The sequence below is a fragment of the Ochlerotatus camptorhynchus genome, unplaced genomic scaffold (assembly GCF_037179485.1).
Source record: "Ochlerotatus camptorhynchus isolate MF236.1 unplaced genomic scaffold, CSIRO-AGI_Acam_v1.1 ptg000128l, whole genome shotgun sequence".
NCBI classification, from domain to species: Eukaryota; Metazoa; Arthropoda; class Insecta; order Diptera; family Culicidae; genus Ochlerotatus; species Ochlerotatus camptorhynchus.
Window position 1 is genome coordinate 4,120,365 of NW_027040618.1, and position 16,609 is coordinate 4,136,973.

Below are 16,609 nucleotides of genomic sequence, written 5' to 3' on the forward strand. Positions count from 1 at the left end.
CTGGACATAGAATTTGTTTCCAAAGGATATTCCGTGTTTGCCTTAGAGGACGGAGTTTTCAGGCATGATTCCACGATTTTCTAAAACTACGGACTATTTACGAAATCTAATGATAAACTTTATCCTACGAAATAAATTAACAGGGAGTGATTCGACGAGATGGTTACCTGACCTTTAGTGACCTTCATAGTATCAGTGCGAGTGTGATGATCCGCTCAAGCAAAGATCGGTCAAATTGTGTTGCTTTCTAGAATTTGTGGACTGGTGCTACTATTATGAGTTTGTTCATCCTGGTTTCAGGTGAACTGCGGGCCAGATACCTAAGGATTTTCCCTGTAAATCCTCTAAGTCGTAGGAAGATGATCCAATCTTGGTTTTAATTTTGCATGGCAAATACTGTGAGCCATATTTGGCGTTATAGTGGTCTATAGCGCTGGAAAGTCGTATATTTTTGCGATACACCAACTGCCCGGGCTGAAAGGCCTTTGGAAATCGTCGGTGTCGCAGATTATAGTGCTTTCGACAGGTTTCGTTGGCCTTAGCCAAATTTGACTTAACTTTGGCGTAAATGTCACCAAAATGGTTAGATTTTTGCTCTTCCAATTGATCGGATGGGGGGATCTCTTGGTGTCTAACCCGCCTGTGATCTGCACCATGAAGAAACATTTCATGGCCGTGCGTCACGTAAAACGGAGTGAAATTGCTAGAACTGTGAACACTAGTATTTAAAATGGTTTCAACTTCGATCAGTCGTGTGTCCCACAGTCGTTGATTGCTTCTAGCGTATGTTCTTATGGCCGCATTCACTGTCCGGTTAACCCGTTCCACCGGGTTGGCCTGAGAGTGATACCGTGAATTTAGCCAATGTTGGAATCCAAATTTTTCCAACAAACCCTTAAATTCCCGAGACAAAAAACTAGCACCATTGTCGGTGATAATAATTTCCGGCGTTGAATTGCGATAAAACCAAAGATCTTTTAAAGTGGAGCAGAGGCTGGAACATTCAATGCGGCGCAGGGGTTGAAGTAAGACCCATTTGCTAAAAAGATCGGAAACTACTAAAAGATATTGATTTCCCTTTTTACTGCGGGGCAGTGGACCCACGAAGTCCGCAGAAATAATCTGCCAAGGATGTTCTGACACCCGCATTTCCCCCATAGGCGGAGTCACAGGAACGGACGGCCCTTTGACTTCTTTGCATGTTCCACATTCTTGAACATGTTGCTTAATATCTTGGGCCATTTTTGGCCAGTAGAATCGTTGGCGAACTCTGGCTAGAGTTTTTTCATAGCCAAGGTGCATGGCGTCATCGTGATTAGCCTGCAAAATTTCTAATCGACATTCGGGTGGAGGCACTGTTTTCCACTCGTATCGCCTGTCACAGAGAGAATTTTCAGCGGACACGAATTTTAAAAGTTGACCGTCCGTGACTCTGAAGTTCACATAACCGTCGGGGTTTTCGAGAACTTTCCGACGTAGGGAAGTATACCACAAAGAGTCCGTGGCATTTGAAATAGCAGCAACACTCCGTGATAATGCATCCGCGACTACGTTATCCTTTCCTTTGCGGTGGATGATTGTCATATCGTATTGCTGCAAATTCAAACTCCACCGGCTACACCGTGATCCTACTCTCCAGGACGTAGTCAGAATGTGTGTGAGGGCAGATGAATCTGTCACTAAGGAAAAGTGACTACATTCTATCTAACCACGAAATGCCTCAATAGCCAGTAATGCAGCCAATGCTTCTTTTTCCGCAGGATGATAGTTGCGCTGTGGGGTTGTCAATTTATGTGAAAAATAGGAAATCACCCTTTCCAGACCATTGTGGTTCTGAGTAAGTACCGCGGCGACAGCAACATCAGAAGCATCGGTCTGTAAAACAAACTCTTGACTAAAATCTGGGCTACAGAGAACAGGCGCAGTGATGAGGCACTCCTTCACGACATTGAATGCCAGCTCTGCATTTTCGGACCATTGGATTGCTTTATTTTTAGTTTTAAGCAACTCAGTTAGGGGTGCGACAACTCCACTAAAATCAGGGATAAAGCGTCTGTAATAGTTCGTCATCCCTAGAAACCTTCTTAATTTAGTTATAGTCACAGGGCGTTCGTATTCCACTATTGGACGAACTTTTACAGGGTTGGGTTTGGGCAGGGTTTTAAATTACAATCACAAGTGCAGGTACTTGTTAAAGCATGGGTTATGATTGATTAGGTGAATTAGATATATCAATTATTTATTAAATTAGACTGATGAGATATCCTAATCATCAAACGAAATTAAATAAGAAAATTCAAACCATTCCTAGTTGCAGTCGACTTCTAATTAAAATCTTAATGTTAAAATAAAGCACAATTATTCGTTTAATCACACGGCATCCTTTTACTAACAACTCAATTCCAAGCAGCACTTGTTACATATCTCTATGAAAAAAAAACTCTCCCAAACTACAAACAAAAAAATACACTCCAGCAAATAACACACTCTGTCATCTGTCTTACAAATGAAACACATAATTATGTCAGATGATATGAATTAATTGCTTCTTGTCTTCGTGTCCAACCGAGCAAAGTTCTAACCAGTGAGGGCGGCGGTGGTGGCAGACTCACTCGCTTTCTACGCTAGAGGCAATCGCGTCTGGCTGCAGCTGGTGGTGCTTTATTTTCCCCGGCAGCCCCAGAAGCTTTCATTCTCTTTCTGTGCCAGTAGTTCACTGTCTTATCAGAATCGCACATTTTTCCACGCGCGCACTCACTCACTTGGGACTGTGCACTCACTTCTATTACTTCCCAGCAAAAAAAAAAACGTTGAAAAAAAATAGAACACTAGAACAGCTCCTCAGAGTGATAGCCTGGTCAGTTCTGCCACCGAAATGCTGTTGGGGCGGAGGAGAAATTATGATTCCCGGTCTTGCGAAAAGAATGCAAAAATATTGCACTCTGGAAACGCGCATTGCACCGAGACTGCAAGTCACTCTTAGGAAGATACATTTAATTAAAGCTAATTTATGGTAGTACTTTGGGAGGAGCGGAAAAAAGTGTGTTCATCTTACTTTCGTAGCACGGGCTAGAGAACATGCCGCCGCGTTCGACTGCAAGCGTGTACAATGTAATAATTAATAATTTAGATAAAAAAGTTTCCGAAACCTGTCATTTGTATAAAACTAACCGCTTCGCTTTGGTTTCCTTTCAGATGTTCGTCGGGTTTGTGCGGTCGCGGTGAACCGAAGCGAGGCGAAACGGTGAATCTAGGAGCGTGATAGTGTGATTTGTGCGTGTGTGACTAGGGAAAAAGAAATACGTAATCGGACCAAATTTTGCAACTGCTCGACACAATGAAGGTCACGACAGATCGAAGAATTCGCGGGTTGGTGCGGTGCTTCCAGTGCCTGCTGGTGGCATGGTGCTGTGATCTGGGCCTCGGAGTGGAGTGGGACCACATGGTGGACTTTGATCACAACTACCGACTGCTGTGGACAGCCAACAGTCAGGATATAATGTTCGAGATGCAAGTCCGGACGCATGGATACGCGGGATTGGGATTCTCTCGCGATGGAACGCTCGCTGATTCGGATATCGTCATCGGATGGAATGAGCAGGGCAATGTGCATTTTCAGGTAAGTTTGGGTTGGATTTTGATGAAAGAAGTCGATACCAGCAAGATACTTCCGCTATATTTTATGATGAAATAAGAAAAACTAGTCCTTTAAACTGACCTCAGTCTAAAGTCAAAGGTCGAATTTAAACTTTCCCAACAAACAATTTTAGCTGCAGACTAGCTTATACAGGCAAATATTAGCTGTATAAGCCAATTTTTGGCTGTATAAGCTAATCTGCAGCTAAAATTGTTAGTTGGGTTGTATGCTAATATTTCGGCAGGCATTTGATGGATTTTTGAATTTCATTTACCAATTGAATTTCACATTTAATTAATCTTGGCAAGTTTTTCACTGAGATCCAGCAAAATAAAATGCGGAGCTGCTCGGTGGTGCCCATCTCGGCAAAAAAAAATCTAAGTGTGTAGTTTTCATCATCCATAAGTAATTGACTGATGCTCGCTCCACAGTGTTCAAACAGTTTAAAATCGGGTCTTGATTAGCCTCCGAAAGTTTGAACTCATTTAGAAAAAAACCTGAGTTGGCACAAACCATTTGAAGTTTATATGGCAATTACTATGGAAAACCAAACTTTTTGTTCATTGTCTTCTAGCCTTTTCCATATTGTTCTGTTAACAAGTTCTATTGGGAATTTTTATCAGCTACAACTTTGTACAAAATCGTTTTTCAGCCAATCGTCAAATTAAATAGTTATTATTTGTTTAAGAGATTGAAAATCTTATGGCAAGATTAAGCAACTGTATTGTGGGCAACACTGTATTCTGCAGTATGACATAGTAGCTATGATTGTTGCCCTCTATTCTACACGTCATAAACACAAATGTTGCCTGCTGAACAGTTGATTGAGCATAATCATAAGACATCAGTAACTTGAATAATTAATACACTGAAATCTTTTATTACACGTTTTTATTTTACGCGGTTTTTTTACACGGTTTTTCGCGATTTACACGGTACGTTTTAAACGATTTCTCTACAACGATACAACCTATTGACTTGATTCCAATCACATTATCCGTTCCAAGCTATAGGTAATCAAATGGCATACTTAAAAAAAAAAATCACAATTTTTGGTGTCAATACAGAAATTTTTAAAATATGTCTATATAGACCATAACATGCTATAATTACAAATGGCATCAAATTCGGTTTTTAAAAACATTTAAACTTGTGAAAAATCAAAATCTCGTAGTTTTTTTACACGTTTTTTTTTTACACGGTACGTATCCCCCGTGTAAAAAAAGACCTGAGAGTAATTTGTGTTCCTTACATTTGATCGAACAACAGTGTTGTAGCTAAGAAAATTTTCAACAAACACAGTTATCATTTTCGTAAGTAGAGTGAACTGGTGAACTTTTAGATAGATATGAACCGAAATTTTGATTTCCCCATAGTAATTCCCATATAAACTTCAAATGGTTTATGCCAAGTCAGTTTCTTACTAAATGAGTTCAAATTTTGGGAGGATTATCAGGACCCAATTTGGAACCGAACTGTGGAGCGAAAATTTCAAATTTTGCATCAGTCTAATAAGTATAAGCCCACCGGCCTTGGTCAGCAGGTTGGCCTACAGCTTTCGAGAACGGGTTCTAGCTAAGGTATTCTGCTTGAGTGATCGATTTGGTTGCCTACTGGCACGCTGCACTGTACTACGGGCGGCATCATACTTTTACTCACATCGCGATTGGACATACCTGGGTTGCTTCTGATGGACCTCGCGACCTTTCCATGGAGCTGACGGTTGGCAGTTCCACTCTGGCGTTTACTTTGAGGCTTCCGATTCGTCGTCAAGGTTTCTCTGTACGTTTTGAGCGCACGCCATACGGTTTTTATAGGAAAATTCAACACTTTAGCTAGCTTGGACGCAGACTACGACGGATTTTCCAGGTGACTGTGCTCGATTTTTTTTCTACGCTCCTCTTGGATAGTGACTGTCTCCAAAACAAAAGCGTTTTATGAATTGAAAAAAAAACCACTGGTTTTGTTATTGTTGTTGTCTACAAATGGACGTCAAAAACTTCCGAAGACGTCCGCTAGGAGCGCTGTAATTAGCAAAATAGTTTGTTCTATTACTAAGTTGGCCATGCACAATGGTGCGACTCCATAAAAAGTCTGGCCAAGCAAATAATTCTCTAAATAAAAATAAAAATCATGGGGTAATTCTAGGGTAATTTAGGGACGCTGAATCCAAATGTAATAAGTTTTGCATTATAACTTGTATTTTTTACGTTATAAACGATTTTTAATTTTTATACGTTGTAACTGTGAATAAAGGTCATGAAACAAGTCATACAATGAAAATTTTTGTTTTTTAACAATGCTTAGGAAACATTTTTTTTATATTTTCCTAACATATTCCTATCAATAAAGTTTTTATAGTTGAAGATGCTAATTTCAAATAACAGACTGTAGTGGTAATTTTTATACGATAGATGGAGTAGATGAAAGCATAGAGTTGATAGTTCCGTTAGAGTACGGCAGTGTGAAGATTGCATATAGATATTAGAATAGCGAGCTAGAACAACTTTTAAGAAAGGTACAAATCGGTAAAAAAAAAAAAGTTTTTATATAAATTAAACAAATTAAAAATCAAAATTTGTTAAATTTGTAATTTCCTTCTTCTTAAACCTCTTCCTCATCATCAGCATCATCATATTCTTCTTCTTTTCTACTTCTTCACCATCATCGTCATCATAATCATCATCATCATCATCTTCTGGAACCTTATCGCTTGAGTCAGTCTTTGTCTTCGTCAGAAATTTAACTTCCTCTGATAGACTTTTAAAATTATGTTTTTCCTTCTCATAATAAGAGTTAACCATTATATCGGTGTTACTAAGATGGCGATTAATAATATGCCAATTTGTGTTTTCATGCTTGTCTTTCCGAGTGAAATACTCTGTAGTGTTTTTAATGACGTTGTTACATTTTTCTTGATCCTCCTCCGTCATTCTTCCAATCGGAAATATCACCGCCTGAACAATGCTATGCCCGTGAATCGGAATTCTGTGCATCGACGACGGCATGTTAAACCACGCGTTTAACTCTACGTAGCGCTTCGCGGTATCAACACAGTAAATTTTGAATTTAGCTGGGTCTATTTGCTGGGAACAAGAAATTGCAATGAGAATGCCTTTTAATAAACTCCAAGTCTACTCCTGTGATTTAGGAGCTGATTTCAGGATTGGCAAAAAAACTACAAGCTGTATTGCCGTCATTGCTGTTGCCAAATCCTCCTGGCTCCGTTTTGTCGACAATCAGACCCATTTTGCGTTTGAAGTTTACCTGAATTCCTTTCTTGTTCGTCTCGAACTGCATTTCAAAACCAGATTTTCTCCAGCGTCTGAAGCTCAGTTGATATGCATTATAAAATGCTCTTCCTTACCATGTTGCAATCGGGGTTCAATAGTACTTTCTAGCAGCAGCAGTAACCTTTCAGTGGTTTTATTTAGAATCGACTGGAGATCAATCTTCACATTGAATTATGCGTCAAAAAATGCGTTTTGTGGGGGATAACATTCCTTTTTTGCTCTTTGTACTTGGTAGTACGAATAATAAAACCATTGTATATTGCATACAAACTCCATACTTTAAACTTAATACCTGTTTTTTACTGATTCCCTAATAATGTTGTAACTATATCTCGTCAGTTTTGCAATCACTAAAATGGACAACGGCTTCTCAGGTGTGAATTGAGTGTTTTGGTTGTTGAGATCAATAGCCTGTATAATTAAACTTTCTGATTTATAATTGTGGTCGGCACGCAAACTCATTTCCGAAGCAAAGCTTGATTGATTTGAAAAATATTTTGCTCTAATTTCCTCAGTACGGCGCCGCTTCGATCGATCACTGCATTATTCAAAAGTTTGTCCAGATTTTCCTAGCCGCCGAGGAGCATCAGATGGTGGTATTGCATATTCCTCTTACCAATCTAAATGTTCCTTGTCAAAGCGGTCACGCTTCCGTTGGGATTGTAGAAATTTTCTGTTGAATGCTTTCCAAAAAATCTCAAACTCTTTATTATTCGCATTAGAAGGAAAGCACTTCTCCGCGGCTGCTTTGATCTTTTCTAGCGATTCATGATATTTCATGTTTCGTAAATTTGTTCTCTTTTTTAGTCCGTTTAATTTAGATTAAATGAAACAAAACGATTTTTAAAACGGTATTGAAAAGATACTACGAAATGTTAGATCACTATTTCACAAAAAAAAAACTTATTGTCACGGTACGGATCGCAGTGGTTAGACAGTTAGACAGTGGTTATTCGGGGTTCATCGCAATTAATTTGTTCTCAAAACGGCAACTTACTTGTATTTAAATTATCCGTATCACTGATTTGGATTCCATAATTAATTTCGATGATAACTGATATAACAATAACTTTAAACCGAGTAAACATAATTGTAAAATATATAGGTAAACTGATGCCGATATCTTCTTGCTGCTGCTGCTACTTGGTTTGGAGAGAGATGAAGTGGTATTTCCTTTTACTAAAGACTCTCTGCCTTATCTCTGTTTGTTGAAAAACACAAAGAATAATGCAGACTGAATCGGGCCTTTGCAGATCAGTTTTGGTGCCAATTGAATAATCTCTATGTTTCGATGCTGTGTTCAAGTTCTTAGGAGAAGATAACCTTAGCCTAATGGGTCTTACACTAAATGCGTTATACATTTTTTATGATTTTCAAACCCCGTCCTTACATTTTTAGTAACAAATCCGAAAAAAATATGACGCTTGAGAAAATCTTGGAACTCTCTGTGCTTCCATAAACCATAACGTAATTAGTGTATGGCCCCTAACAACAGAAAATGGTTGATGAATGATGTATAGATAAGGCAAAATTGGCTGTTTTTATGCACTAAAAATTAGTAATTAACTAATCTTCTGATCGTGATTTAAATTTAAAAATTAAGTCTGCGTAAGATCAGGCTATGCTCATTCAAAACCTTACATTATACTACCTTTTGCAACTGGTGTCAACCATGGCAAACCCTGGCTTCATAACTTTAAAGCTTCATTTTTATGAAAAAATCATTTTTTTTTTTTTTTTAAATCAAATAAAGATTTAGGCCTACTGTAATAAGATTCTACAAAATTTAATTCAACAAATTTGTTCTGCATTGTTTTTAAAACAACTTTTTCTCAGACGTCATTACAATCCAAGCTATGGTTAAACCACCAGTTGATTGAGTAAAAATCAATTTTTGTCGAAAAAATGCGACAAAAATGCGAGACAATCAACTTCAAAAAACCACAAAAAAAAAATTCAAATTTTCAAATTTGAACGGGTTAATAGTATAGAATGATAGAAAATATAGAATAAAGAGGAAATGCAAATTTTCCAATTTTATTTAATGGCCAGCGATACCCCACTGTGCCATGGTTTATGGAAATTTATTCAACCAATTTCAAAATATGTTATCGATTTGGTATTATAGCCTTGTGCTGACAACTGAAATATGAGTTGGAGGCGAACCAGCCCAAGGCTGAAAGCCTCCTTAATAAAGCTAAATAATAATAATAATAATATGAAAAGCGATTGAAAGCACAATAGTTTCTCTTACCATGCGGATAATATTTAGAGTTTTAAACAAACCTTGCATCCTTAAACTGATACCAAAAATAATCAGGGCTGGTAAGTAAATGAGTAATGCGATAGCTCCTGAAAACGAAATTATATCTGGAATAACAAGACACGTTGTTCAGATGATCTCAGACTGTTATTTTGCTTTTCTCGGGATGTGCCTTCGGATCACGTGTGCTTTGCTGCTCATTATCTTCTGAATATTTCTGAAACAATTAATTACATGACTAATAGCCGATAACTTTAGAAAAGTAATTCATTTGGACAGTTAACGGGAACGTGTATAATTTTGAAAGATTACCCGAGCAAAGTCTGAGATCAAATTGAAATCTAAATTTGATGTTGTGATTTCGCTGATAATGATTACTCAGGTTGTTGTCGTTTTGGTCGTTTTAACGGTTAAAATATCAAAATTGAGAGCAAACATATCTTCCTGTGACATCACATAGAAAACTATTTCTGCTATCAGTGAGAGCAAACTGAAAACCAAATTTGCTATCCATTTTTCTTGTTGATAACAAAACAAGTATTCAATTTGATGTTATGCTAAGGCAATGAAAACAAACCCGTAACAACATATTTTTAAAGAGCAAATGTACAGCAAAATGAAATCTAAATTTGGTATCAAATTTGTCAATGTGTAAACTGAAATTAAATTATGATTTCAGTTTGATGTTGATATCAAAACTTGATTTCAATTTGCTGTCATTTTGATGCTGGACTTTGCTCGGGTAGTCTCATTAACAGTTTATGCATGTAACTTGAATTATGCTATAGCATCGCTCTTGATAAGTGTACATTTTTAAATATTGGTTATTTGAATGTTTGTCTCCAACTTCAATGCTTTTTTAAAACTGTTCGATTTTTTTTTAATTTGATTCATGTGTTCGCCATTAAGTCACAGGGGAATGAGTAGCAAAATTAAGAATATTGATATTATGACAGCATTAATTCGAGAATTTCCTCAGCTACCCTTCACTTTTGTCACATTCTCAATATTGGCGTAGCTAATGGGGGTGCCAAGAGAACCAGGCCCCCTACAGAATTACCTAGCCCTTCCCCTCCCCAGAATTGCAGGTGTTTTTTTACTCACCGGTATTTTGTCAAGCTTCCCGAGCAACGTCCAGCATCAAAATGACAGCAAATTGAAATCAAGTTTTGATATCAACATCAAACTGAAATCATAATTTGATTTCAGTTTACGCAATGGACAAATTTAATGCCAAATTTTGTTTTCATTTTGCTGTACATTTGCTATTCAAAAATATGTTGTTACGGGTTTGTTTTCATTGTCTTAGCATAACTTAAAATTGAATACATGTTTTGTAATCAACAGGAATTAATTAATTTCAAATTTAGTTTTCAGTTTGCTTTCACTGAAAGCAGAAATAGTTTTCAATGTGATGTCACAGGAAGATTTATTTGCTCTCAATTTTGATATTTTAACCGTTAAAACGGCCAAAACGACAGCAACCTGAGTAATCATTATCAGCGAAATCACAACATCAAATTTAGATTTCAATTTGATCTCAGACTTTGCTCGGGTTGTCAAGTTCGATGTTACTATTTAACAGCGATTAATAAAATTGGACCACAAACATCGATTTTTTTAAAAAGTCCTTTATGTTGACTAAGGTTACGCGATGTAATGCCAGCCCAGCCCATCACTTGGACCTATCAAGCCAATAACTAAGTTATTCAGCAATAATACACAATACCCAAGTACCAATACAAGCTGAACATTAAGAACATAAGCTGATTATTGGTTGATTTAAGGTGTACAAAGCTGATTAACATCAGGCTGAATATAAAGTTGATTAGTAGTGCATGAAGTGAATTGTATCCCCATAATCCAACCTTAATAGGTTAGCTGATCCAAAGATTGAACAAGCCTTATTTAAGCTTAACACAACTCCAAAAATCAGCAATGAGTTACACTTATTTTGATAGCTTGATTTGTTAAATGTCGTCAGTGTCTGTGTCACTCGTTGCATCTCCGGCATTTTAGTTCTACTACCTTTCTGATTACAGGCAGTGGCAGCAGTAGAGTCAAGAAAAAGGAGATTTTTAGTAATAGCTCCAGGTAGAAGTGGTCTGCGAGGACGTTGGAAGTAGTAACATTTGTACTTCTGTGTTCTGACTGTTCACCACTGTATATTGTACTGAATTTTCAGACTGCATTCCAAAAATATTACTCAATTATGGCACTAAAAAAGCATCCAAATGACCATCAAAATAAATCGCTTGCTTGTGCCCACATTGTGTTGAGTGCACTTGAAAATGAGAGGAATATTTAACTGTCACCAGTTGTTGCTTACAATTCTGCATTGCTGTATAATACTCTTTCGGGTGCTGTTATTCAAATTAAATTTGATGTACTTCAAGTTAATGATCATACTTTTTTCCACACATATGCCTAAATCGTCAAGTAGGTATGGTTGACGCCTATGAATCAGTGACTGCCGGTTCGAATCCCGAAATGCAAAGGTAATTTTTAAACTTATTCTTTTAACATTCGGAATGTTACGAATTGTGCAGTGACATATGTCTCGCGCATTTTCCCAAGTCCTAAATGTATGATATTTTTTTCTGTGTGCACTTTACCATGTTTCAAAGTCGGAATTTTATAAAATTATAAAATTTAAACTCCTGGAATTCCATTTTGGTTCCTATGTCTAAGATTTAAGAAATTATGAAATACTCAAAACCTAAAAATCAAAATCATGAAATTACCTAACTTTGAGAATTTTTATAAGTTTGAGATGCTTAAATTTATGAGATCCAAACTCTAAGTGATTTCACTGCAAAGAACAAACGATCATTCAAAATCAGTAAGCATTTAAGGTTTCCCCAATTGAGGTCCCAATCGTTGTTATGAAATAAATTTAATCAAATCTATTGTTTGATTTGATGAGGGTAATTATTTCGAGTATTTGACAGCTCGCAACTAGTGTATTGAAGGAACTGTCTTGAGGATTCTCGGTTTTTTCAGTCTACCAAAGCAGCAAAAACGTTGTATTGCATCAAGTTGAGTCACCAACAGACTCCAATAATTATTTCACTATTTAGAGGACTGCCTTGTGAACTACACAAGTGAGTGATACCAAGCAAAAATAAGCAACCATCTGTCTACCCAAGCCTATTGTTTCCACTAAATTACACCAAATCAAAAAATCCGTTGAATTCAATATCAATAAAAGCTTTCCAAACCATTTGAACCACTCCGGTTCCATTTGTAGGATTAGTCCATCCACCATCGAACAATCATCGCCCGACCCTCATCCGTTACCGATTCCAACAAAATCCCACCTTTTGCCACGGGACTCACCGTCCACCAAAGTTCAAGGTACTCTTCACCATCAAACTCAAACACGTACCAGTGCCAAATCCGATTAGTCGAGAAATTGAAAATACTCATCTATCTCTCCCGCACTAAATTGAATCACTAATTCAAAAACAATCAACGATCGCGACCGGCCGGCTGGGGAGCGATATCACTCGCCCGTCCGAATTCATCGCACAGAGGTTGGCCGTCTTTCATTTCCGCCAATTTCGATCAAACATAATCAATTTTCCAAACAAAACAGCACAACATTTCAGTTTGATTTAATTTTCAGTTTTCGTTATCACTTGTTTCGCTCTCAAACCTAACCAGAACGACCGAACGGACGGTGGAAAATCACGCCGCCGCCTGCCAGACAATGAATAGTTCTCCGGAATCAGGAACATCAGAAACAACCAAATAAGCAGATACCTACCCTGCCGTGTGCCGTGCCGTGCCATTATGCCACAACAACAACGGCTCACACATTTCAAGGCTTTCACGGAGATCCACGGAAAAGCGCATTAATTATGCCAAACAACGTTGGGTCTGAAGGCTTCGTAAACAGAAATTTCAACGGTCGCCGCCGCCACCGCCGCCGCCGGTGTGTGCATTCGCGAAAAAGCAGCAACATTTCCGGGTGGCCATCGGGTGCCACTCCGATGTATTCAATTCACTGTGTGTTGTGGGCACCTCGGTACCAGCAGGGCACTATTGCTAATTATCTGAGTGCTTGAAATGCTGGGAAAATGATGTTCCTAGGCTTCTGGAATGGACATTCGAGCTGCATTGCACTTGGCAATGGTAAAGTTGGCATCACTGCCCAGCACAGCGGATATTCAACAACCTGACAGTGCAGCCACACCAAACCACCCATGTGCCAGCCGGAGAGGTGTCAGCTCTAGAAAAATATATAAATAGCAAAGACAAGCCTTCCGCAAACAACCAGGAACCATTCGAAAAGCGAAAGAAAAGCGTTCCGAGAGGGCGTCATATCACGCACCATTAAAATGTAAAACATACAACAGAGACCATAAAGCGAGCGCTCGGAGCCCATGATCCTCGGCTGGCTGGTTGGTCTGCATGCATGCAGCAAGCGCAGGTTGGATGGTGGTTGAAGGATTTCCGTGCCAAGTTTCCGGCCCTAGCTCCCGACGGCATTTGAGTATGAATTAGGAAAATGAAGTTGTGAAACAGGGTAGCAAAAGCCTAATGAATTTAAACAGCAAGTTGCTCCGGTCGTTGGTGAAGGTGGTGCTATTTCCAAGGGAGGGAGTTGAGAGCGAGGGCTGCATGTTTTGGGGATGGGGTACAAATGTGTCATATTTTTGGTTTAAATTTTGCACTTGCATTCCGTGTGCGGTCTCTGAGGTGTGACGTTCTCTCTGGTTTGTGGGTGATGTATTGTGATGCATTGTATCAAGGCTGGATCATACGGAAAAGGTTTGTTTTTGACATGGGGAATGTTGCTCAAGCAACAGCAGCTGTCAGAATGTTGTGTATATGTTCGGATGAGTGGGTAAGAGGTGCATTGCACAGTATGGGAGATAAGAGAAAATCAATTATGTCCAATAGTTACAACCAGTAATCAAGAATTCGATTGTTCAAAGAAGGCATTTTGCCTCTGGTACAATTTTTATCTTAAAATAGTTGTTAATTTATTGTGAACTCAATTAAAACCGTTCATTCCCGTACACTTAACTGATGTTCTACTACCAAGAGAGTAAGCTATTTTGTCTCTCACACAATAAAGTGTATGCGATACTGATCTTTTTCCAAAGATGGTACTGATTTCTTGGTAGAAATCGGTGAAATTAAGTGTGAGAGGAAAGAGGAAATCAATTATTTCCAATAATTAACCAATGGAAATGGTTTCTGTGCTTATTGGCCTCAGATGTCACTACTGTTATTTGCTTTCCGTTAGTTGTTAGCAGAGGACAGTGCAGTCAACAAACCTAGAAATACCACTCGCAGACCGCAGATCTATGAGATGAAGTGAAAAATTGAGATCCGCTGCAATTTTGAAATCCAAGATGGCGGAACAAAATCCAATATGGCGGCCCCTGGACAGGGAATACGTATCTAAATCAATGCAATATGGGTATCTGCGCAATGGGCTTGATAAGTGGAAGTGGAAAATTGACATCCGCCGCCATTTTGGGATCCAAGATGGCGGACCAAAATCCAAAATGGTGGCCTCTGGATAGGGAATATGCATCTAAATCCATGCAATATGGGTATCTGCAAAGAGGGATCGATGAGTGGAAGTGGAAAATTGACATCCGCCGCCATTTTGGGATCCAAGATGGCGGACCAAAATCCAATATGGCGGCCCACGGACAGGGAATATTCTTCTAAACTTATGCAATATGCGTATCTACGGAATGGGCTCGATGAGTGGAAGTGGAAAATTGACATCCGCCGCCATTTTGGAATCCAAGATGGCGGACCAAAATCCAATATGGCGGCCTCTGGATAGGGAATATGCATCTAAATCCATGCAATATGGTTATCTGCGCAATAGGCTTGATAAGTGGAAGTGAAAAATTGACATCCGCCGCCATTTTGGAATCCAAGATGGCGGACCAAAATCCAATATGGTGGCCTGTGGACAGGGAATATGCATCTAAATCCATGCAATATGGGGATCTGCGGATTCCGTAGATACCCATATTGCATGGGTTTAGATGAATATTCCCTGTCCGGGGCGGCCATATTGGATTTTGGTTCGCCATCTTGAATTCCATAATGGCGGTGGATGTCGGATTTTTACTTTGACTTTTATTCCAATCTATTGATTTTCGGTTTGGTTTCTGTGACCGCGAAATCAGCTAAGGTTAAAATCAGCCTTGATTTTCTACTGTGTGATTTTGCTACTCTCAAGATCAGCTAAGATAATATCAGCCTTGATTTTCTGCTGAGAGATTTTGCTACTCTCAAGATCGGCTAAGATAAAATCCGCCGTGATTTTCTGTTTGTGATTTTGCTGATCTCAAGATCAGCAGTGATTTTGGACCGTTCCTGATTTTGGATTTTCTTGATTTTTTTCCATCACTGCATAGAAGTATGATTGGACTTACCACACAATTATACCAATGCAAAAATGGTACAAGCATCGAAAGCTCTCAATTAATAACTGTGGAAGTGCATCTAGAGCACTAAGTTGAGAGCATGCAATAAGCTAATATGCGATATCTTATCTTTATTAGGGAGGCTTTCAGCCTTGGGCTGGTTCGCCTTAATATGCGATATGCAATAAGCTTGAAATGCGAAGAAGAAGAAGAAGTATATTTACGGCACATTCATTACACACTTAGAAATAACTGTGTTAATAACGTGTAAACGGAATCCATCTTTGACATAAAAGATGAGACGTAAGCGAATGTATCATGTAATATCAAGTGCACCGAGACTGAAAAGTTCGTTGCTCGACAAAAAGTACGTTTGATTGAGCTATATTTCGTGTCTGTTATGTCTCAACTTTATGTCAAAATTGACACTCGTATATGTCACTCTCAAAACACCTAAATTTACATGAATTTTTTTAAGTGTGTACCACCTCAGGTCTGTTTTTACACGGGCGATATGTACTCAGTAAGCCTCATTGGATAAGCTACGACTCGGGAACTTTCATACATAACGTAGTAGTTGAGGAGGGAGAGGGGTTTCAGAAGTTATGACCCACCATGTATTAGGTATAGCATAACACGATACGAGGGGGAAGGGGGGTTAATTGACCAAAAAAATTCTACGTCATTTATGGATGGCCCTTATTTTACTTCCAAGGCTGTGTCCCAATGGGCGAGTTAAATTTAATTCGTGGTGACTGAGCTAAGGGAGGCCCAAGATGAAGACTAACTAACTCATTTTTTCCTTGTTTCAAGATCATCCTCAGTGGACAAAGCCGAGTCTTGTCACTATCAACAAGGCATAAAAAGTAACAAGGACTAAGATGTGTTCCTTGGATTACTGAAAAATCTTGTTCCCCTAGTTTGCAGTAGTCAGGACTAGGAATCGGTGGTAGATCTTACATCCCGTAATGTACCACGAAAAGGTGATCCACCCACGTTACGGGACATGACC

At 38.7% G+C, this 16,609-nt stretch overlaps 1 protein-coding gene across 1 annotated transcript in view; it reads left to right on the forward strand.

Moving 5' to 3' along the window:
- The window catches only part of LOC135700107 (MOXD1 homolog 2-like), a 397,833-nt gene that overhangs the window by 147,210 nt on the left and 234,014 nt on the right, over positions 1 to 16,609 (forward strand). Inside the window, exon 2 of the mRNA XM_065220498.1 lies at positions 3,196 to 3,619. Within this exon, the coding sequence (XP_065076570.1) occupies positions 3,338 to 3,619 (282 nt within the window). The 5' untranslated portion in view covers positions 3,196 to 3,337. The remainder of the gene's footprint in view (positions 1 to 3,195; positions 3,620 to 16,609) is intronic.